At 48.2% G+C, this 18,293-nt stretch overlaps 1 protein-coding gene across 2 annotated transcripts in view; it reads left to right on the top strand.

Annotated features, from left to right (window-relative positions):
- Window positions 1-18,293, top strand: part of C2QH1orf35 (chromosome 2q C1orf35 homolog) — a 458,870-nt gene that overhangs the window by 188,620 nt on the left and 251,957 nt on the right. For both annotated transcript variants that reach the window (XM_069647075.1, XM_069647076.1), the window contains exon 5: window positions 8,627-8,709. In XM_069647075.1, the coding sequence (XP_069503176.1) occupies window positions 8,627-8,709 (83 nt within the window). The remainder of the gene's footprint in view (window positions 1-8,626; window positions 8,710-18,293) is intronic.

An 18,293-nucleotide genomic window follows, 5' to 3' on the forward strand; every position in this document is an offset into this window, starting at 1 on the left:
TCTACGCACCATTGGGAAGGCGTACCAACTGGCAGACAGATAACGTGAGGGAGCACAATCCATTGAACTTGGGCAGGGGCGGTGAGGCCTGGGCCGACCGGCTGAGGAGACAGCGGTCCCCTGCCAGAGCACCTCCTGGCTTAAATCCAACAGCTGAACACCCAGAGGGGTGACGCAGCGTCTCCCCTAGTGTAATACACTACGGATCTGTGGCCAACATCTTTGCAAAGTAAGGGAAAGCAAACTACGGCTGCAGCAATATGGGAAACCTGAGAAAACAGGACAAAATGGCGGAAGGAGCAGGCACCAAAAAGAAAGGGCCGATGGACTCATACACTAGCAGCCAATCGGGAAGTGGTGTACTCGAGCCGCCTACACAATCCAGTTCCGAATCTGCCGCGGAGAGTGGAGATAAAGTCGAATACCTGACCAACATAGTCCAAAGTGGGTTCTTATCCCTAAATGTTAAATTAGACGATATAGTGACAACCATTGGCACACTGAAAACCAGAGTGGAGAAGCACAGTCTAAGATTGACCGAAGCAGAAAACAGGATTGGAACGACCGAGGACAGTGTGGCACGGCACGAACAAGACATAGCCCAGCTCAAGGAGAACATGAATAAGTGTGAAGACCTGGAATCGCGCTCTAGAAGAAACAATGTGCGCATTGTCGGAATACCCGAGACATTTGGGAAAGACAAAATGGAGCTGCAGCTTGAATCACTCCTTAAGACTCTCCTGGGACCCGACTCCTTCTCAGGGCACTTCCTGGTTGAGCTTGCGCACCACACCTTAGCCCCTGTGCCCAAACCTGGGGCTCCACCGCGCACGATTATTGCAAGACTGCTTAATTACCGGGACAGGGACACAATCCTCAGGAAGGCGAGAGAGCTTGGAACGCTGCAATTCGACGGCAACCGCATACATATCTATCCAGACTTCGCGGCTGGAGTGCAGGCCAGCTGAAGATCGTATGAACCGGTTAAGAAAATGCTGCGAGCACGACAGGTCCCATATGCACTGATATTTCCAGCCAAGATGCGTATCCAGTATGGAGGAAGGGCACATTTCTTTGAAACTCCGGCCGCAGCTCTGGCATATGTGGAGGCCACCATTCTGCCGCCCCTTAGGGGCCGAGGGCCAGACCAGAACGGGGGTCGCTTGCCAGAGGCAAATGACTGAACACTGCCTATTGCCTCGAGCAAAATGTGTCCTGTGGTTGGAGGTGTTCGGCTCCCGCAGGGGGCTTCAAGTAATATTACAGCGGGTCATGAGCCCAGTCTGGCGGCCCAGTGTAAGCAACAAAGGTACCCTCAGGAAAGTTCCTGTTTATTAGGGTCCATCGTCAATTTGGGGAAGATGATGTGGGTGGGGCGGGGTAGTTGTGGATGTTTTGACCGGTTAGCCTCACCAGGTCGAGTTTGATCCTTGGGGAGAGGAATGTGTGAACAAAAGTTTTAGTTTAACGGAAATGTGGTCTCGCGGACACTGGTGCTACTCAAATACTGGTGAACTATTACTGTATTCCCATTGTGGCATGTCACAGCTCGTATACATGGATGAACTGGAGACGGGCTAAAAATAAGATTACTGTCCTGGAACGTCCAGGGCCTAAATAACCCAATGAAAGCCAGAAAAGTGGGGAACTATGTCAACAGACACGGGCCCCAGATCTTAATGCTGCAGGAAACGCATGCACAAAGTACAGTTAATGAAAGTATCTTGGCTAAATGGGGAAAGGCACAGTACTACACGGATTACTCCTCGCAATCCAGAGGGGTTTGTACACTTATACACCACTCGCTGGGTTTCCAAATCAGGGGACACAAGACAGACCCGTTGGGGAGATATGTAGTGGTTTGGGGGGGACATAGCTGGGAAACAAATAACCCTGGTGAATACATATGGGCCCAACCTGGATGACCCGGAATTCTACCTGAATATGTTTAATATCCTTCGTAAACTAGACACAACTAGCATAATATGGGGTAGAGACTTCAATGTGGCGCTGGACCCTGCATTAGATAGATCTGGCGGTGTGACCTGGCCATCCACCAAGACGGCGTTGACCTTGGGTCAAATCCTTCCCCAACTGTCCCTAATGGATGCTTGGCGAGCTCTCCAACCTGTGGATAGACGATACACATTCGATTCATCGGTAAATGATAGTGAGTCACATATAGACTATTGGTTTGTCCTCAAATATTTTGCATACACTGCAAAGCTGTGAAATCCTCCCCCGCACGCTATCTGACCATTCCCCGGTAGTGATGGAGATCAAGCTAGCGGATGCCCCCAGGCCATCATCTAGATGGAGAATACCTAGAGATATACTGAAGGACTCCAACACCGTTGAAACCCTACATATTGAAATTGCTAACTTCTTCAGAGATAACGTGGGGACAGTGAATCAGATATCCACGGTCTGGGAGGCGTTTAAGGTCTGAATTAGGTGGGTGCTAAAACCACAGGACTCCTGAAGGGTGTACGCCGAGAACTAGAAGGGGTGGAAATGAAATTGAATGAGCTAGAAGAAACCTATAGCCGCACACACTGGGGGATACCCTAGCCGAGATACATAGACTTGTGAGGGACTTTGATTGTCTGGCAAGGAGGGAAATACAATACATCGCGGCCCCCTCCCGAGCACGCAGGTACGGAGAGGGAAAACCAGGCGGGGTAATTGCTGGCTAACCTAGTGAAACACGAGAAGCAACAAACCCGGATTACCACTATTCAAACGGCACAAAACGAGATGATCACAAGCGAACAGGGCATAAATGATGAATTTGCTAATTTCTGCAAAAACCTATATGCAAACAAAGATAAGAAATCTCTCACTGAAATTAAAAACTATCTTGACACACTAGATCTCCCGACACTTTCAGATGTAAACAAACTGGCCCTTGAACAGCCCATCACTGCGGAAGAGCTCACGGAAGCAATCGAGGACCTCTCATCCGGTAAAGCACCGGGAGCAGATGGGCTCAACGCGGAATTCTATGAAGAGCTGGTCCCTATACTGCTCGAGACATGGGAGGAGGCCCTGGGGAAACAAACATTACCCTTAATAATGCGGGAGGCAATAATCATGGTTTTACCCAAACCTCGGTGCCCGCCACAAGATTTGTCCTCTTACAGGCCCCTATCGCTTATAAATGTAGATGCGAAAATCTTCGCGAAAGTACTGGCGAACCGCATGCTGTCTATAACACCCACGCTGGTACATAAAGATCAAAGTGGATTTATCCCGCAAAGATCTACAGCATTGAACCTACGCAGACTATTCGCCATAATGGCGCAAATAAACCCTGATAAACAGGCGGTAGCGCTGTCCCTCGATGCGGAAAAGGCGTTAGATTCTGTCTCCTGGGAGTACCTCTTTGTGGTACTCGAGGCGTTTGGAATAGGCCCCACCTTTATAAAGTATGTCAGGCTACTGTACACTGCCCCCAGCGCGAAAGTCTGCACCAACAGAACCACCTCGGAGCTGTTCGAACTAGGGAGAGGCACCAGTCAAGGATGCCCGTTCTCCCCAATTTTATTCGCCATAACCATAGAGCCCATGGCAGCGGCTGTGAGACAGCGACATGGAAATAGGGGCATCACACTGAAGGGTGCCACCCAGATAATTTCATTATACGCAGATGATACACTGCTATATGTACGTGAACCTGAGGTGAACATCGCCCCTATAATGGCAGACATTCATGAATTCGCTGAATACTCGGGATACAAGGTGAACAATGAGAAGTCGGAAATCTTCCCCCTCACCCCCTCCACAAAGTGCCCTGCGCTAACATGTGGCCTTAAGTGGTCAGAGCTGCACATCAGGTACCCAGGAGTACTGGTATCTGGGAATAGACAAACCCTATATGCTGACAATCATGAACAGACGCTGCAGTCGCTCGGTTGCCAGTTATAGAGTCGAAAACAAAAGGATCGAATGCCTTTTGATAGACAGTCAAAGGACCGAAAAAATGGGTCAATTTTTTTTAAACATTTTTTTTACCAACCCAAACAAAATATATAAATAAATAAAAAAATGACCCTTTTTTTTTTCCAATCCTTTGACTGTCGATCAAAAGGTCATTCGATCCTTTATTTTCGATCCTTTGACTGGACACCCAGTTGCTCAACTCCAAACTGCAGGTCTGGAGACAATTCTCCATCTCGCTACACGGCAGGATCGCCATACTCAAAATGATTGTGCTTCCAAAACTGCTGTATTTATTTGTAAATATCCCTATTTGGCCGGGCAAGGAATTCTTCTCCAGACTCCGATCTCTGGCAGTGGCATTTATTTGGAATGGAAAGGTGGCCAGGATGAGCTGCGAGAAGATGATAGTCATACGACATTGGCGGAATTGCGGCCCCAGATTTCGAGTTGTATTACCTGTTGGCACAGGCACAGTTCGCGAAATTCTGGTATGGAGCAATAGACAACTCGCCCCACACATGGATAGAAACATATACAATCTCACCCACGGATGTTAGATCGGTTATTTTTGATACACGATATAGAGATGCATGTGACTATGACCCTGTGAGTTGTACTGTTAGAGCCTGGGGGGCAATATACAAGAAATTGAAACCAGAGGTACCCTACAATCCGGAAATTCCCCTGTGGAAATACCCAAATATCCCCCCCACATTTGACATAAGTATACAGGAAACCTGGGACCCCATTAAAGAAATGAAGGTGGGAGATGTGTATGTAGACAGAAAGTTTGCAACCCTAGCAGAATTCACGAGAGCTATGGGGGGTGGTCCGCTCCGAACACTGCAATATTATCGAATGCGATCTGCCCATCAGGCACGATGGCCATCCTTCCCTGACGAGCCCCCCTCACCCAAGCTTACACCTGGTTACATCGCAGGGAGGGTTGGGAATTTCCAAATTGTATACCTCAGTGCAAACACACACACCCACGAAAAATCATATTAAAGAAAAATGGGAGTCGGATATGCAAATATCGATACCAGATGAGAAATGGGTGAGATACTGTGCACTTACCAAAAGGATATCACTTAACGCGGGGTTACCGCAAATACAATTCAAAATACTCAATAGGCTGCACTATACACCTGCCAAAAAAGCCACATTTGTGCAGGATGATTAAGGCAGTTGCCCCAAATGTGGGACTCCACAAGCGGACTCATATCATATGTACTGGAAGTGCTGGCCGTGGTACAGTTCTGGGGAGGGGTGGCTGAAATGCTCAGAGGTCATGCAGATCCCCCCCCCCCCCACACCTGGCTCCTCAGATGTATTTGTTCGAGGATATTGGGAAATGCTCTGAAAGGGTTAGAAGCTATTTAATGTATTTAAGCTATTTAATGTATTGTGTGCCATCGCCAAAAAGTGTATTCTACAGGCATGGAAAAGCCCGACCCTCCCAAGCATGAACACATTCCTGCGTGAATTGACATACATTAATGAGTGCGAGGAACAGTACACAACCAAGCAAATGCCGACCAAAGGACATTTGGGGCCCCTTCAGGGCATACCTATGTGATTTCTGCTTGGACAGTGAAATTTCTATGTAAAATGTATACTGATTGTATGTGAACAGAGCCACTAATCTATACTACACAGATTGTAATGTTAAGTTAATGCCTTATGTTTGTCGGGACCACCAATAAAAAGAAAGATGTTAAAAAAAAAAATGAACAACTATGAAGTGCAAGGAAACGTGTCCTTGGCTTGTGTATACTCAAAATGGTCAATGGTGAAAATGCATAAGTAAATCCAACAAAAATCATTTCTCCAAAAAAAGAGGTCCATGGATGCAGAGGGTGGTTCCCTTCCCATGGATTACTTCAGGAAAGATGACGCAATTAATGTGTCTATAAAGAGGGCTGGAATGCTCCTTCCAAGGAACAGTTTCTCAAAGTTAGTAAAAAGGTCTCTTTTACTCAACTGTTATTTCAAGTATGGTAAAGTGTCTCTTCCATACAACTTCCAATGGTTTCCTCAGATCCCCTGTTATATATTCCTGCCAGGTATCTTTTCTCCCCCGGACGGCTCACTGCCTGTTGTCTCCACTTTATCAGGTCTTCTTTCAATATTCTCTTTACTTTCTTTTATCTTCTAGTATAACCCACTAGCACTATCCTACTGTCTATACTTCGACTTTGAATTTCACTTGTCTCAAACTCCCCCGCCTATGGACCTCTCGCATATGAAGACTTGTTCAAGCTTCTCTTCTTAATTTGACTTGTCCCAAGCTCCCCCATATGGACCGCTCACATATGAGACTTGTTCAAGTTCCACTTCTCAACCTCTTCATCAACATTTATTTGCTTATGGCAATGGTTGCTCCACCTTTCTCCACATTATCTTTTCATATTTGGGGACTTGTACAAAACTTGACTTCCAGCTTCTTTGTTAACATTCATTTGTTTATAATCACATTTGCTCCAACTTTCTCCATATTGACATGTCTGTTTGCTTGCCAGTACACCCTGGGGTTCCCACTATCTTTGGGCCAACTCACTGGTGTTTCATTGCATCCTGACCTCCTGCACACTGCTGCAGTGAGGTCACAATGCGAGAATAGCGTGCTTCACTTGGCAGATCTGGTTGCAGCTCTTTTCTTGGTCTCGGGTTCACTTGCAGGTACTGTGGTTGCTTTCCGCGCTCATTGCATCCAGTACAGCTTCCCTGCTGCTGCCGGTTTCCTCACGGCTTCTCCCTGGAGGCTGCCACGCTCGCCATGCCAGAACCAAAGGCTGATGAACGGCAGCCCAGGACCCCATGCCAGCTTCAGCGCAGTTTTCTCCGGCATGTCTGCCTTTTGTTGCGGCTGTGCCTCTCGCTTCGCCTGGGCCGCGTCTTCTCTCCAACTCCATACACAACTTCTAATTGCCGTTGAGTGTCATCTTTAAATGTCCTACACAGCAGCTTCACCCTGCAACAACTAGTCCGTACATTCTGCTTGGGGTTTCTCTCAATCCACACTAACTCCTTGCCCCTCTTCTTGGTCTCAGTACATGAGGCATTATGGTATTTGGAGTCCATAGGATTAACAGAACCTTTTAAGGAGATTCTTTGGGGTATTTCTTAACTAATACATTATCACCATGGATACGATATGTGATTTGTGTTTTATGTATTTGTTAGGTATGAATAGTATCTTGTCTACGGTATTTGACAAGAAGGGGATTTTGGTTTTATGATTGGAGGGATGTGTATGATGACAATATGCGATCAGGAATTTTGGAGAATTATAGGGTCTTCCTCACATGAAAGAGAAGAATACTGCATTCCTCCTGAGGAAATCGCCACATCTCCCCGACAGCCATCTCCACCAATGTGATCCTCCCTCATAATACCACCCCCAAGGTCAGGATCGGGTAGCGACTGCTGTCACCTGGCCACATGGGAGGAGATCTTAGGCTGGGGATCAGTGATAACTCCATAGGAGTAATGCCAGGGGTACAACTAACACAGACAGTACTAGGACAAACAGGAGCACAGAAAACTTGAGGATTACTGACTGCCCTAGTACTGAGACAAGGCGGCTCACAGGAAGCATGAGAAATTCCAAAAAGCCATTGACAACAGCTGTTGATGTTACGCGGGGTGGGTAAGACCCATACAATAGAAATAGAAGAAGGACTCGAAGTCTTTGCATTCCCTCCGCATCTTGAAATGCAAGAGTCTCGAAGTCTACACTCTACCCAAAGAGCCGGCCCTGGAGAGAACGCTGGCAAGTTGCTGAGTGAGTCCGTGGCGGGTTCTGCGTCGGCAGGACCGTGGCCAGCGGAAAGGAGGCGAGGCAATAGCACGACCTCCAGGAGCAGGTAGACCGCACGTTGCACGAACAGTGCCGAGACGGCAAGTAGCCACAACACGCGGAGTCACCGCAGAGGCAGTGATGAAGCAGGAAGCGGGTAGGAGATCGGGCTCCGTTTCTGGAGAGACCAGCGCCTTGCGAGCAAGTCACAGAAGGTAACTGGAAGCACAGCAGACCGGTAGGGACATGGGGGGGGGGGAAAGAGGAAAGAGGTCTCTGCTTCATGTCGGGGCAAGCGTGAGGCTTAGCAGAGGGCCATCAAGGGTCTGAGACCCGAACAGAAGGAAAGGGTGCATCAGAGGAAATCTTCCTCGTACCAGTGGCAAAGATAAGCACACTGACCACCAGAGAAGTGTCTGGAACCCCTATATAAGTAGGACAGATCCAGTGAAAGAATACGGAGATAAAACCCAAGTTGTAAAAGAACTCTCAAACACCATGAGAAGAGAATCATTCTCCGGTGAGAAACCTGAATCATCTCAAGTACTCTGAAGAGACACCAAAGGAAGGGAGTCATTCTCCCTGGCCTTGTTGTGAACTGTATTGAAAAGTGCAGACCTGGAGAAGGGAGGCCTTCTCCAGGTCCAGAAGGTTGACTGTGCAAAGTGCTGGAAGCTTGTGGGATTGTGTGGAATAAATTGTGCATTCAGACCTGGATCACCAGAGACAGAAGAAACGGCCACTTTTATTTTAGTAAAATACTTTGACCATGCTTTTGTTATAATAAACTTCTGACTGCTGTGAATCCACACTTCATGTGTTGCAAACTAGGCCTATTGTCTTCCCAGTCACATACAGCTGTGTCGATTCTTTTTCATTTAGGACCTGGCTGAAGTCTGCAAACGTGAAGGACCAGAAAGGGACGAGAAGGACGTAGACAGAGTTTTGGGGTTGGGAAGTTCAAGGTAAAGTATGATTGGTTCACATGACTATGATCAAATGCATTTTCAGTTATGTTGACGCATGTAGAATATTTTAACTCTGAAAATACTCAGACTCATGCAGTGTATTTGTGAGGAATTTTAGATTCACTTAAACAGTTATTGTCCTGCATTATTCTGAACTTGAACCCAAATCTGTAGCATTATTCCTCCAACTCGTAGTCCTGTTGGATTTCGATTATGGACATGCTCTGATTTTATTAGTTAGTGGTTCATGTTATTAGATTTGGTTCTTGTCACCTTTCCTTTATAATCACAAGTTGAATGAGGTCTCGCATATTGTCATACAAAACTTGTACTGTGCATCAAAAATCCTTCTCTACTTAATATTGTGGAGCCGTTGCCTGAAAATGAATAGTAAAACAAAAAAGGTGGGCTGGAAGGTTTAGAATTAATCTTACAAAAGGGGATAGACCATATGAAAATGAATACACAGCAGAAATGACTGACTACAGGTGGCAACAGGAGAAAGTGAAGCCATTCCATTAGAAGTGTGGGTAAAAACCTAAGTAGTCCTCATGTGACTGAAGAAAGCACCTTCACTACATTCCAGGATGAATAGTTTCTGGTCCTGCTATTATTCATACATATATGAAACACAAATGGTTTTGACTGCGTTTTGAACAGCTTGTGGCATGGGATTGTCTAATAGGGGGAAAAGTATATTTTTTAGACCCAAATATCTCAAAATTGGCTGCTTGGACTTTCAAGATTTTTGGCTGGCAGCAAGAGCTCAGAAATCGGTGCACTTCAAAAATAAAAATAAATGTGTCATTCGAGCTTACAGTGACGAATCGTGGGATTCAGTCACTTCTCCCGAGCGGGTGGGGGGTTAGAGGGAGCCTTTCCCTGTGGGGCTAGGGAGGTGAGCCTGCTACGCAATACCCTCCTTACATGTAGAGGCCAGCAGGACCTCAGCGGGAGAGACTCCCTCTCTGGGGGATAAGGACTCCCATTCCGGTGAGAAACTCCTGCACCAACCCACCTATAACCTGTCATTACTAACACCTTCCAGAAGAAAACATGAACAAGCTGAGATGTGATACTGTCATGTAGAACCCTGGAGTAAATCTGAAAAGGGATACCTATTCAATACTGAGATGAAGAAAACCACTTGAATAATACAGTGTGCGCGCAGGACAGAGAAGACCGACTTGGACTCTCCGCTGGGGAAGTCCCACGACCACATCAAGAGTCAGAGAAAAGGAAACCTGGGAGTGAGAGAAGCCCGGGAAATCTAAACCTGCTGTGAGAGCAGAGCTGAAGGAGGCAGCGACGCACAGCTACAGGTGCAGAGGGGAAACTCGTGTGCGTGGTTAGGCATCTTACCCTCAGGAGAACCTGAGATTGGAGAAGTCAAAGGACTGACAGAAGATCAAAAGAGTGACCGGGTGATAAGTGGTGGTGTGACCGAAGTTCGGTGGACTTGTGAGTGCCTAAACAACGCCGAGACCACTTACCTGAAGGCACAGCGGAGTGTGCTGAACAAAGAGGAAACAACAAGCCGAGAAGCCAACCTGACATCCAGTGAAAAAGGCAAGCCCAGTGACGCAATCCCTGAAGCAGAAAGGTAACTGGGAGAGCGGGATATCCGGCGTGGAACCGAAAATAACGAGTTGAGCATTCATGCTCGTCCCTGTAAGGATCAAGTATAGGAAGTACCTCATGAGAGTGATGATCATTACTGGAACACTTGTACTCGTCCCAGTAATACCATAGGTCGGAAAAGAGTGAGAATCATTATTGAAACAGTCCTACTTTGCCAAACCAGGGAAAAGATTGGACATTGAGTAGAGAAAAAGTCTCAAGTTTAATGTAAAGGGAAAGGACGGAATTGCCCCTAGGGGAGAGGGGAACAGAAACGACATAGGTCACAAGAGAGAAGAGTAAAACAGAGAGGAGGAACCCACATGTAAAAGACACAGTTGAAAAGTTGGAGCACAATATCTGAACAATACGACTTGATAAAAGAAGTTACCAAAACGACCTAAGAATGCTTTACTAAAGGGAACTTGCTGAGAAGCAGCCCACAGGAGAAGGGAGTCATTCTCCTGTGCCTTAGTTGTTTTGATAGTGGCAGCGACAGATTAGATTTGTTTGGACAAAGGACAGATCTTCCTTTTGGACTCACTGACAACCGACAAGCACCCTAGTTAGTTTTTCGTTAGGTAGGGAAAACCCATAGTTTATAGTAAGTCGGGAGTTTTCACATTTGTTTTAATAAAGCATATCTAAACATGGAAGATCAGAGTCCGTGTCCTTCTGACCCGCATTACTGATTTTGAGATATTACTGTTTCAAGATTTATCTTTGTGATGCATGCACAGAATGAATATGCATCTTCATACAAAGTACACATGTGTAGAAGATGCTAATTTCGTAATGCGCAATACTCTACGTATGAAAACTCCAATCAACGGACTCACTTTGACGTCTCGTTTCATATGTATATACGATGTGTAAGAGATTTAAATTGCGTTCATGTGTGTAATGTAAAACTCCTTTAATCCTTAGACTTTCACATCACAATTTCAGCTCACTTTAATGTAAGCTTACATACGTACAGAAAGAGTTGTGAGAAACCTGAAGGCATCCTCACATTTTCTCCCTCTTGATGCTTTGCTCAGTTGGCCAGGGAAGGGCATTGCGCTTGGTAACGGACCCTGGTGGTGGACAAGCGAGGGAGGATCACCTGAGTAGGGGGTCCTTGGGGAGTGAACGGGGGATGCCTGAGGGTAGGATGCAATATCCCCCTTCCCAATTATCCATCACCCTACTTTCTCTCAGCCTTTATGGGACACTACCATTCTTATCCCATTCCCCCTTCCCCATTTCCAACATATATTGGGCTGAGGAAGAGGCAGCCGAGAGTTATAAAGATTACCCATAGGAACAGCACTGTGAAGAGGAAGATGAAAGGAAAGGCCTACTACACTCCACCACTAGGCTGTGCCTTTAGTGAGGTCAGGCAGAGTCGGGCATTTAACAACAATTAATCACACCTGCACTCTGTTAAATACCACTCCAGGACTGACCAGAAAAAAAGGGGTCCCAAGGGCCAGGCACGTCGCACTAATTTGCCCAAGGAGAGCCAGGCAAGGGAGGCCAAGGACTTGCACATGAAACTCCTTAAGAGGGCTCAGGTGTATAAAAGGCGGGGCATTCAGCAGTGCAAGCAGAAGCCGTTGGGAAGGCAGAAGGGAGGCTGCATGGCTGAGTCCAGCAGGGGATCCCTTCTTGTTTCCAGACCTGTTCGGCCAGTGAATGCAGAGCGAGCTGGGGATGCTGGATGGATCGTGGAAGCTGGGGGAACAGGAGGCTGCAGCTGGAGGACCCAGAGGAGAATGGGAGGCCAGGAAGCTGACCCGGTGTGTCAGAAGGGTTGCAGCTTGGCGAGGTAGCTGTGTCTCCATGGAGTTGGATTGGGGAAAGCTGTGACCTGTTGGCCGTATCCAGGCAAGTGCTCGTTATCTTGGGACGTGTGCAGCTCCCATAGGTGTCTGAGGGGTAGGTGGTGAGATCCTGACCTAGACACACACACACACCCTGAGGGGGGAGGGGGAGGGGGAGAGGGAGAGGGAGAGGGAGAGGGAGAAAAAAAAAAAACACACACACCCTACACTCTTGGTATATAGGTACACCTTATACATTTCCTACACTTAACAGCCCGCTGCCTCAGGGTGCGTATGGAGGGTACCCCTTTTCAATTCTGCCCCAAGTGCAATCGCAAATACCCTTGGGTCGACAGGCACGCCACGTGCAATCTCTGCTTGCCGAGGGACCACCCCGAAGCGAACTGCAGAGCGTGTAGTAGGTTTAAACCTAAGACACTTAAGGACGTTCGACAAAGCGTTGGGCCCACCACGCCAGGCAGGCGGCCATGGCGGCGGAGGGCGCCTTCAGCGATGGCAGCGACGCCGTACTTTCGGACGGCGAGGGCATTACGGCATCAAAAGACAGCCGAGCGCAGGTCCCCGATCTCGGAAGGTCGTCCGGCAGGGCGGCTATGGGGAAGACCCCCGGCGACGCAAGCGCTACACACCCTACACACACTAAGCACACGAAGTCCAACCGAACCTCGTCGACTTCTCGGAAAGAGGCACATACAGAACGGTCCGACTCGGTGTCCTCTGGGCGCTCATGATCGAGATCGCCTCATGACGCAAGGCAATCATCCACTCTTGCCAAGAGTGCCTCGCTCCCTAGTCTAACGGAAGTTCGATCGTCGGAGGACGAAGACGACTTCCACCCCCAGGCCGCGCTCCAGGAGACGGAGTACGCAGTTAACACCAGCGAGGCCCCACGCCCGAAAGACACAGATACCTCTCCCGATCCTAGACGCCAGGCGTCAAAGTCTCCGGGGCCTCCAAGGGACAGGGAAAACATTTTTCCACGCACGGGGAGGGGGGGGAAAACAGCGGAAAGCACATTCTTCCACTCCTGTAAAACCATCCTTCCCCCCGAAGCAGACAGACAAATGCAAGAAGGGTACCCTTGATAGGTCCCCTAAATTGACTACTAAAGTCATCCCCTGTTCCAAACTATGGTCCAGTGAAGACATAGACCGGGTCATGTCAAGGATGTCTTCATTGGCAAATTTTTACGACAAGAATCCAGAGCATTTCCTCTCGTATGACCCTCAGGGGGCCACACCCTCAGGTTCCACTGATCCTATCCCCCTAAGTAAGAAGGCCCGGTTCGAAAGACCTGAACCCTTTGAGGTGCAGCCTTACTCTACTCCATACTCTACTCCACACCCCAGGTACCCGAGAGAGCCTTTCCCTGAGGGGGATCAGGAGTTTGAAATTATGGAGGAACAAACCGGGACAGAATACTATGCGGAGGATGAGGACCAGGAGGAGGGAGAAGATGACCAGGAAATTTACAGAGTAGATTCCCCGGTAGAGAACGAAGCCCCTATTACCGACTCGCCAGTCGATAATCAGCCCCTCCTTAATGAGGTTCTCGCTCGCGCGGCAGAACATTTTCACATCGACACCCACGGTGTACAGGAGGAAAGGGACTTCGCAGAAGAGTTGGTGGGAGAGAGGAGGCCGGTCGCTCAGACCATCCCTATCCTCAAATCCATCCAACGAAGAATAGATCCTTCACTGGTGAACCCAAACCTCACCAGAGCAGTCAACCCCAGGGTTGAAAAACTTTTTCGGGCAGCCCAGTCTGAGCCTCTCTATATAAGAGGACATCTTGAACCAGACTCCCTAGTTGTTACCAACACTAGGAAGAGGGCTGGAACACCTTTATCTTCGTCAGAAGCTCCTCCCGATAAGGAGAGCAAAAGACTTTACGGGTTGGGCAGGAAGGTAGCCTCAACGTCCGCCTACCAAGCAAGAATTGCTAACGCCACCACCCTGTTCGCCAGCTACAACTGCCATCAATGGGAAGAGGTCGCGGCACTCATAGCCTCTGCTCCTGAACCGTTAAAGGGCCAATTGGCTCGGATCTCGGCAGAAGGGAGAGCCGTGTCTGGTTGCATATTGAAAGCAACTTTCGACGCCGCGGACAACGCAGGGAGATTGATAGCAGAAGGTACTGTTATCAAAAGACATGCGTGGTTACGGCAGTCGGGGTTCAAAACTGAAACTCAGGCATCACTAATAGACAAGCCGGTGGAACCTGATCTATTGTTTGGGAAAGCGGTCGAAGACGCACTGAAAAACGCCAAGGATGAATACGAAACACTCAAATCCTTTGGCCAACTAACCAACAAACCCCCTAAAAAGAGGGGGAACAGTAATTTTCGTCGCCCACGCGGCCAAAATTCACAAAGAGGCAACTATGCCCAGGGACAGGGTACTCAGTGGAGCAACAGCCAGCAGTCTACCCAAAGTTACGGCAGGGGTAACAAAAGAGGTCGTGGAAGAGGCAGAGGCAGCCCCAACAAGGGAGGCGGCACGCCTCCACCAAAGCAGTGACGCTCAGTTCAAGGTCCCTTCTCACGCAACCCCAGTAGGGGGACGCATTTCCAACTTCACCCAGGCTTGGGAAGGGATCACCTCAGACAGATGGGTGCTGTCAACAGTGTCCACAGGATATTGTATAGAATTACTGCAGCGTCCCCGGAACCATCCTCCACGACAAAGAGTACACTCCTTAGAACATCAGAAGATCCTTCTCGAGGAGATCGCCATTCTGCTAGAAAAGGACGCGATAGAACTCGTCCCAGGACAGCAGGTAAACAAGGGTATCTATTCAACTTACTTCCTTGTGCCAAAGAAAGATTTGACAATGCGCCCAGTATTGGACTTACGGCCTACCAACAAGTATGTCAAGCCCCAAAAATTCCGTATGACCACGCTACAAGAGGTAATCCCCCTCCTAAAAAAGGGGGACTACATGGCAACCTTGGATATGAAAGATGCTTATTTTCATATTTCCATGCTCCCGGCGCACAGAAAGTACTTACGATTCAAGGTGGACAGTCGCCACTACCAATTCAAGGTACTGCCCTTCGGGATAGCTTCAGCACCAAGGGTATTCACCAAGGTACTGGCGGTGGCAGCTGCACACCTACGCAGGGAGGCAATCCCAGTGTACCCTTATCTGGACGACTGGCTCATAACGGGGGAAACCCCAGGAATTTGCAGGACAAACATTCAAAGGACTATCAACCTCCTCCACGAATTAGGCTTCTCAATCAACGAGAAAAAGTCAAGCCTGGTGCCAAGCACCTCAAAACAGTTCCTAGGAGCAATCCTAGACACTCAGAAAGGGTTGACCTTCCCTTCGGAAGAGAGAATTCGGAATATACTACTGCAAATTCCACATTATCAGTCCGGTCAACAAATAACAGTACGCAAAGCAATGCGGTTACTGGGCATGATGGCGTCATGCATTTACCTGGTCCCCCATGCGCGACTGCGCATGCGTCCCATGCAGGAATGGTTGGCGAAACAGTGGTCTCAGGCAAGTGGTCAGTGGGACGATCTAGTGGTCATTTCGCCAACACTCGTACAGCGCCTACACTGGTGGACAAGTAAGAATCTTGCAAGGGGAAAACCCTTTTACGATCCAGAAGTACAGGCAGTGGCGACTACAGATGCATGCCTGACTGGGTGGGGAGCTCACCATCTCCACCACACAGCTCAGGGGCTCTGGTCTCACGCAGTAGCCAAGAACCACATAACCCTGCTAGAGCTTCTGGCAGTATTCAGAGCGCTTCAGGCGTTCGAGCCCCATCTACTAAACGTGTCGGTGCTGATTCGGACGGACAGCACGACAGCCATGTTCTATCTGAACAAGCAAGGAGGGACTCGTTCGTAAAATCTGTCCAAGCTTGCCCAGAAAATCTGCATATGGGCACTCAGACGGAACATCTTCCTGTCATCGCAACATGTTCCAGGGGAGCTCAATTCCCTAGCGGATACTCTAAGCAGAAACTCACTCCCAGAAGAACACGAATGGGTCCTTCACAGAAGAATCGTAAAAGATCTCTTCTTTCGGTGGGGTTTCCCCACTATAGACTTATTCGCCACAAGCGAAAACAAACACTGCCCAGGATTTGCATCCAGGTTCCCCCAGCCAGGATCCCAAGGGAACGCCCTGTGGATGAACTGGTCAGGGATGTTTGCGTACGCTTTTCCACCAACTCCTCTCATCAGGAAGGTGGTGTACAAGATGAACAAGGAATCGATGACGCTCATCCTAGTTGCTCCCATGTGGGCGAGACAACCATGGTTTCCACACCTACGCAGGATGGCGGTGTACGAACCCATCAAACTTCCAGCCTGGTACAACCTACTGTCCCAGCAACAAGGTCAAACAGTGCACCAGCAATCCAACTCAATGAACCTGGCAGCATGGCTCCTGAGGTCATAGAGTTTGGACATCTCAAATTACCACAGAGGTGTATGGACATCCTAAAAGAATCTAGGAAACCAAACACAAGGCACTGTTACTTTGACAAGTGGAAAAGATTCGTTATTTGGTGCCAGTATAAACAAATCAACCCTGTTGATTGCACTCCTTCCAACATTGTGACATACATGCTCCACTTGCTGGATGCAGGACTGGTTTTTAACTCTCTGAAAGTACACCTGGCAGCCCTCTCGGCTTACACCACATCCCATAACAGGGTGTCGTGGTGGAAAGTACCAGTAGTTAAAGCCTTAATGGAAGGAGTAAAGAGACTTCACCCTCCTATTTCTAACCCACCGCCAGGATGGGCCCTTAAGGTGGTGCTAGCTAAGCTCATGGGCCCCCCTTTCGAACCCATGCATAAAATTAGTCTCAAACACCTGACTTATAAAACGGCCTTCTTAGTAGCCATTACCTCTATAAGAAGGGTCAGTGAAATTCAGGCTCTGTCAGTGCAGGATCCTTTCTTTACTATCCACAAGGACAAACTGGTTTTACGCACACACCCTAGGTTCTCACCTAAATGTATATCAAAGTTCCATGTAAACCAGTCCATCGAGCTTCCGGCTTTCTTCCAGAACCCGCAAAGCTCGGCTGAGGTGAAACTACACACACTAGATGTGCGTAGGGCGGTCCTCTACTATGTAAATAAAACCAGACCGCTAAGGAAAACAGATCAACTGTTTGTCTCCGTAGCTACAGGCAGAGAGGGAGATCGCGTCTCTAAAGGCGCTATCTCGAAGTGGATTATCAACTGTATACAGCTGTGTTACTCTTTCTGAGAAAACTCTGCCTTTTACGCCAAGAGCCCACTCTACTAGAGGCATTGGGGCCACTCTGGCTTTCATTGCAAATGTTCCCCTCGACACCATTTGCAAAGCAGCTACTATTCACACTTTTACTCGGCATTACTGCATTGACACTCATTCCAAGACAGATACACCAGTGGGACAAGCGGTTCTAAGACACCTGTTTGCTCATGACCCTTCTCACATCCCACCTCCTTCTTCTGGTACTGCTCGCTAATCTATGCACAGCATGTGATCTAAGCAGATTCCACAAGCCTCAGAAGGGATACATTACTCACCGTAATCGTATTTCTGATGCTTGTATCTGCTTAGATTCACATGCGACCCACCCTTCCTCCCCTCCGAGAGAAGGCGCATGATTGCTTGTAGTCTTACCTTTCTGTCTATCTGCTTGGATTATCTGTACTCGCGCTACTCCTCATGCTTCCTCATGTCAGAAAAAATACAATCTGAGGATCCTAGACGCGTGAGGGATCTTGGGTACAGTGGACGTCACACTAGGGATAGTATTACTGGCACGCCTGTGTCGACGCCCATTTTCGAGTTTCGAAAAAACAAACTGTAATACTCCGCAGCTTCCACTAGATGTCGGCCTATGCACAGCATGTGAATCTAAGCAGATACAAGCATCAGAAATACGATTACGGTGAGTAATGTATCCCATATATACACATACACACCGGTAGCAGCGGAAGGTGCAATCGGCATGATAATCGAAAAACAAGAGAAAGGTGGTGTGCGAGTGGCGTGAAAGTAGAAAAAGCAGAAACCGTAAGTTGAGAAGGAGAGAAAGAAGAGTTGGTGCGAGCGGAAGGAAAAGTGGAAAAGGTGCAAGCAGCACCAATGTCATGGGCGCTACTCCCA

This window comes from Ambystoma mexicanum, chromosome 2q, assembly GCF_040938575.1.
Source record: "Ambystoma mexicanum isolate Mex_15411 chromosome 2q, UKY_AmexF1_1, whole genome shotgun sequence".
Taxonomy (NCBI): Eukaryota; Metazoa; Chordata; class Amphibia; order Caudata; family Ambystomatidae; genus Ambystoma; species Ambystoma mexicanum.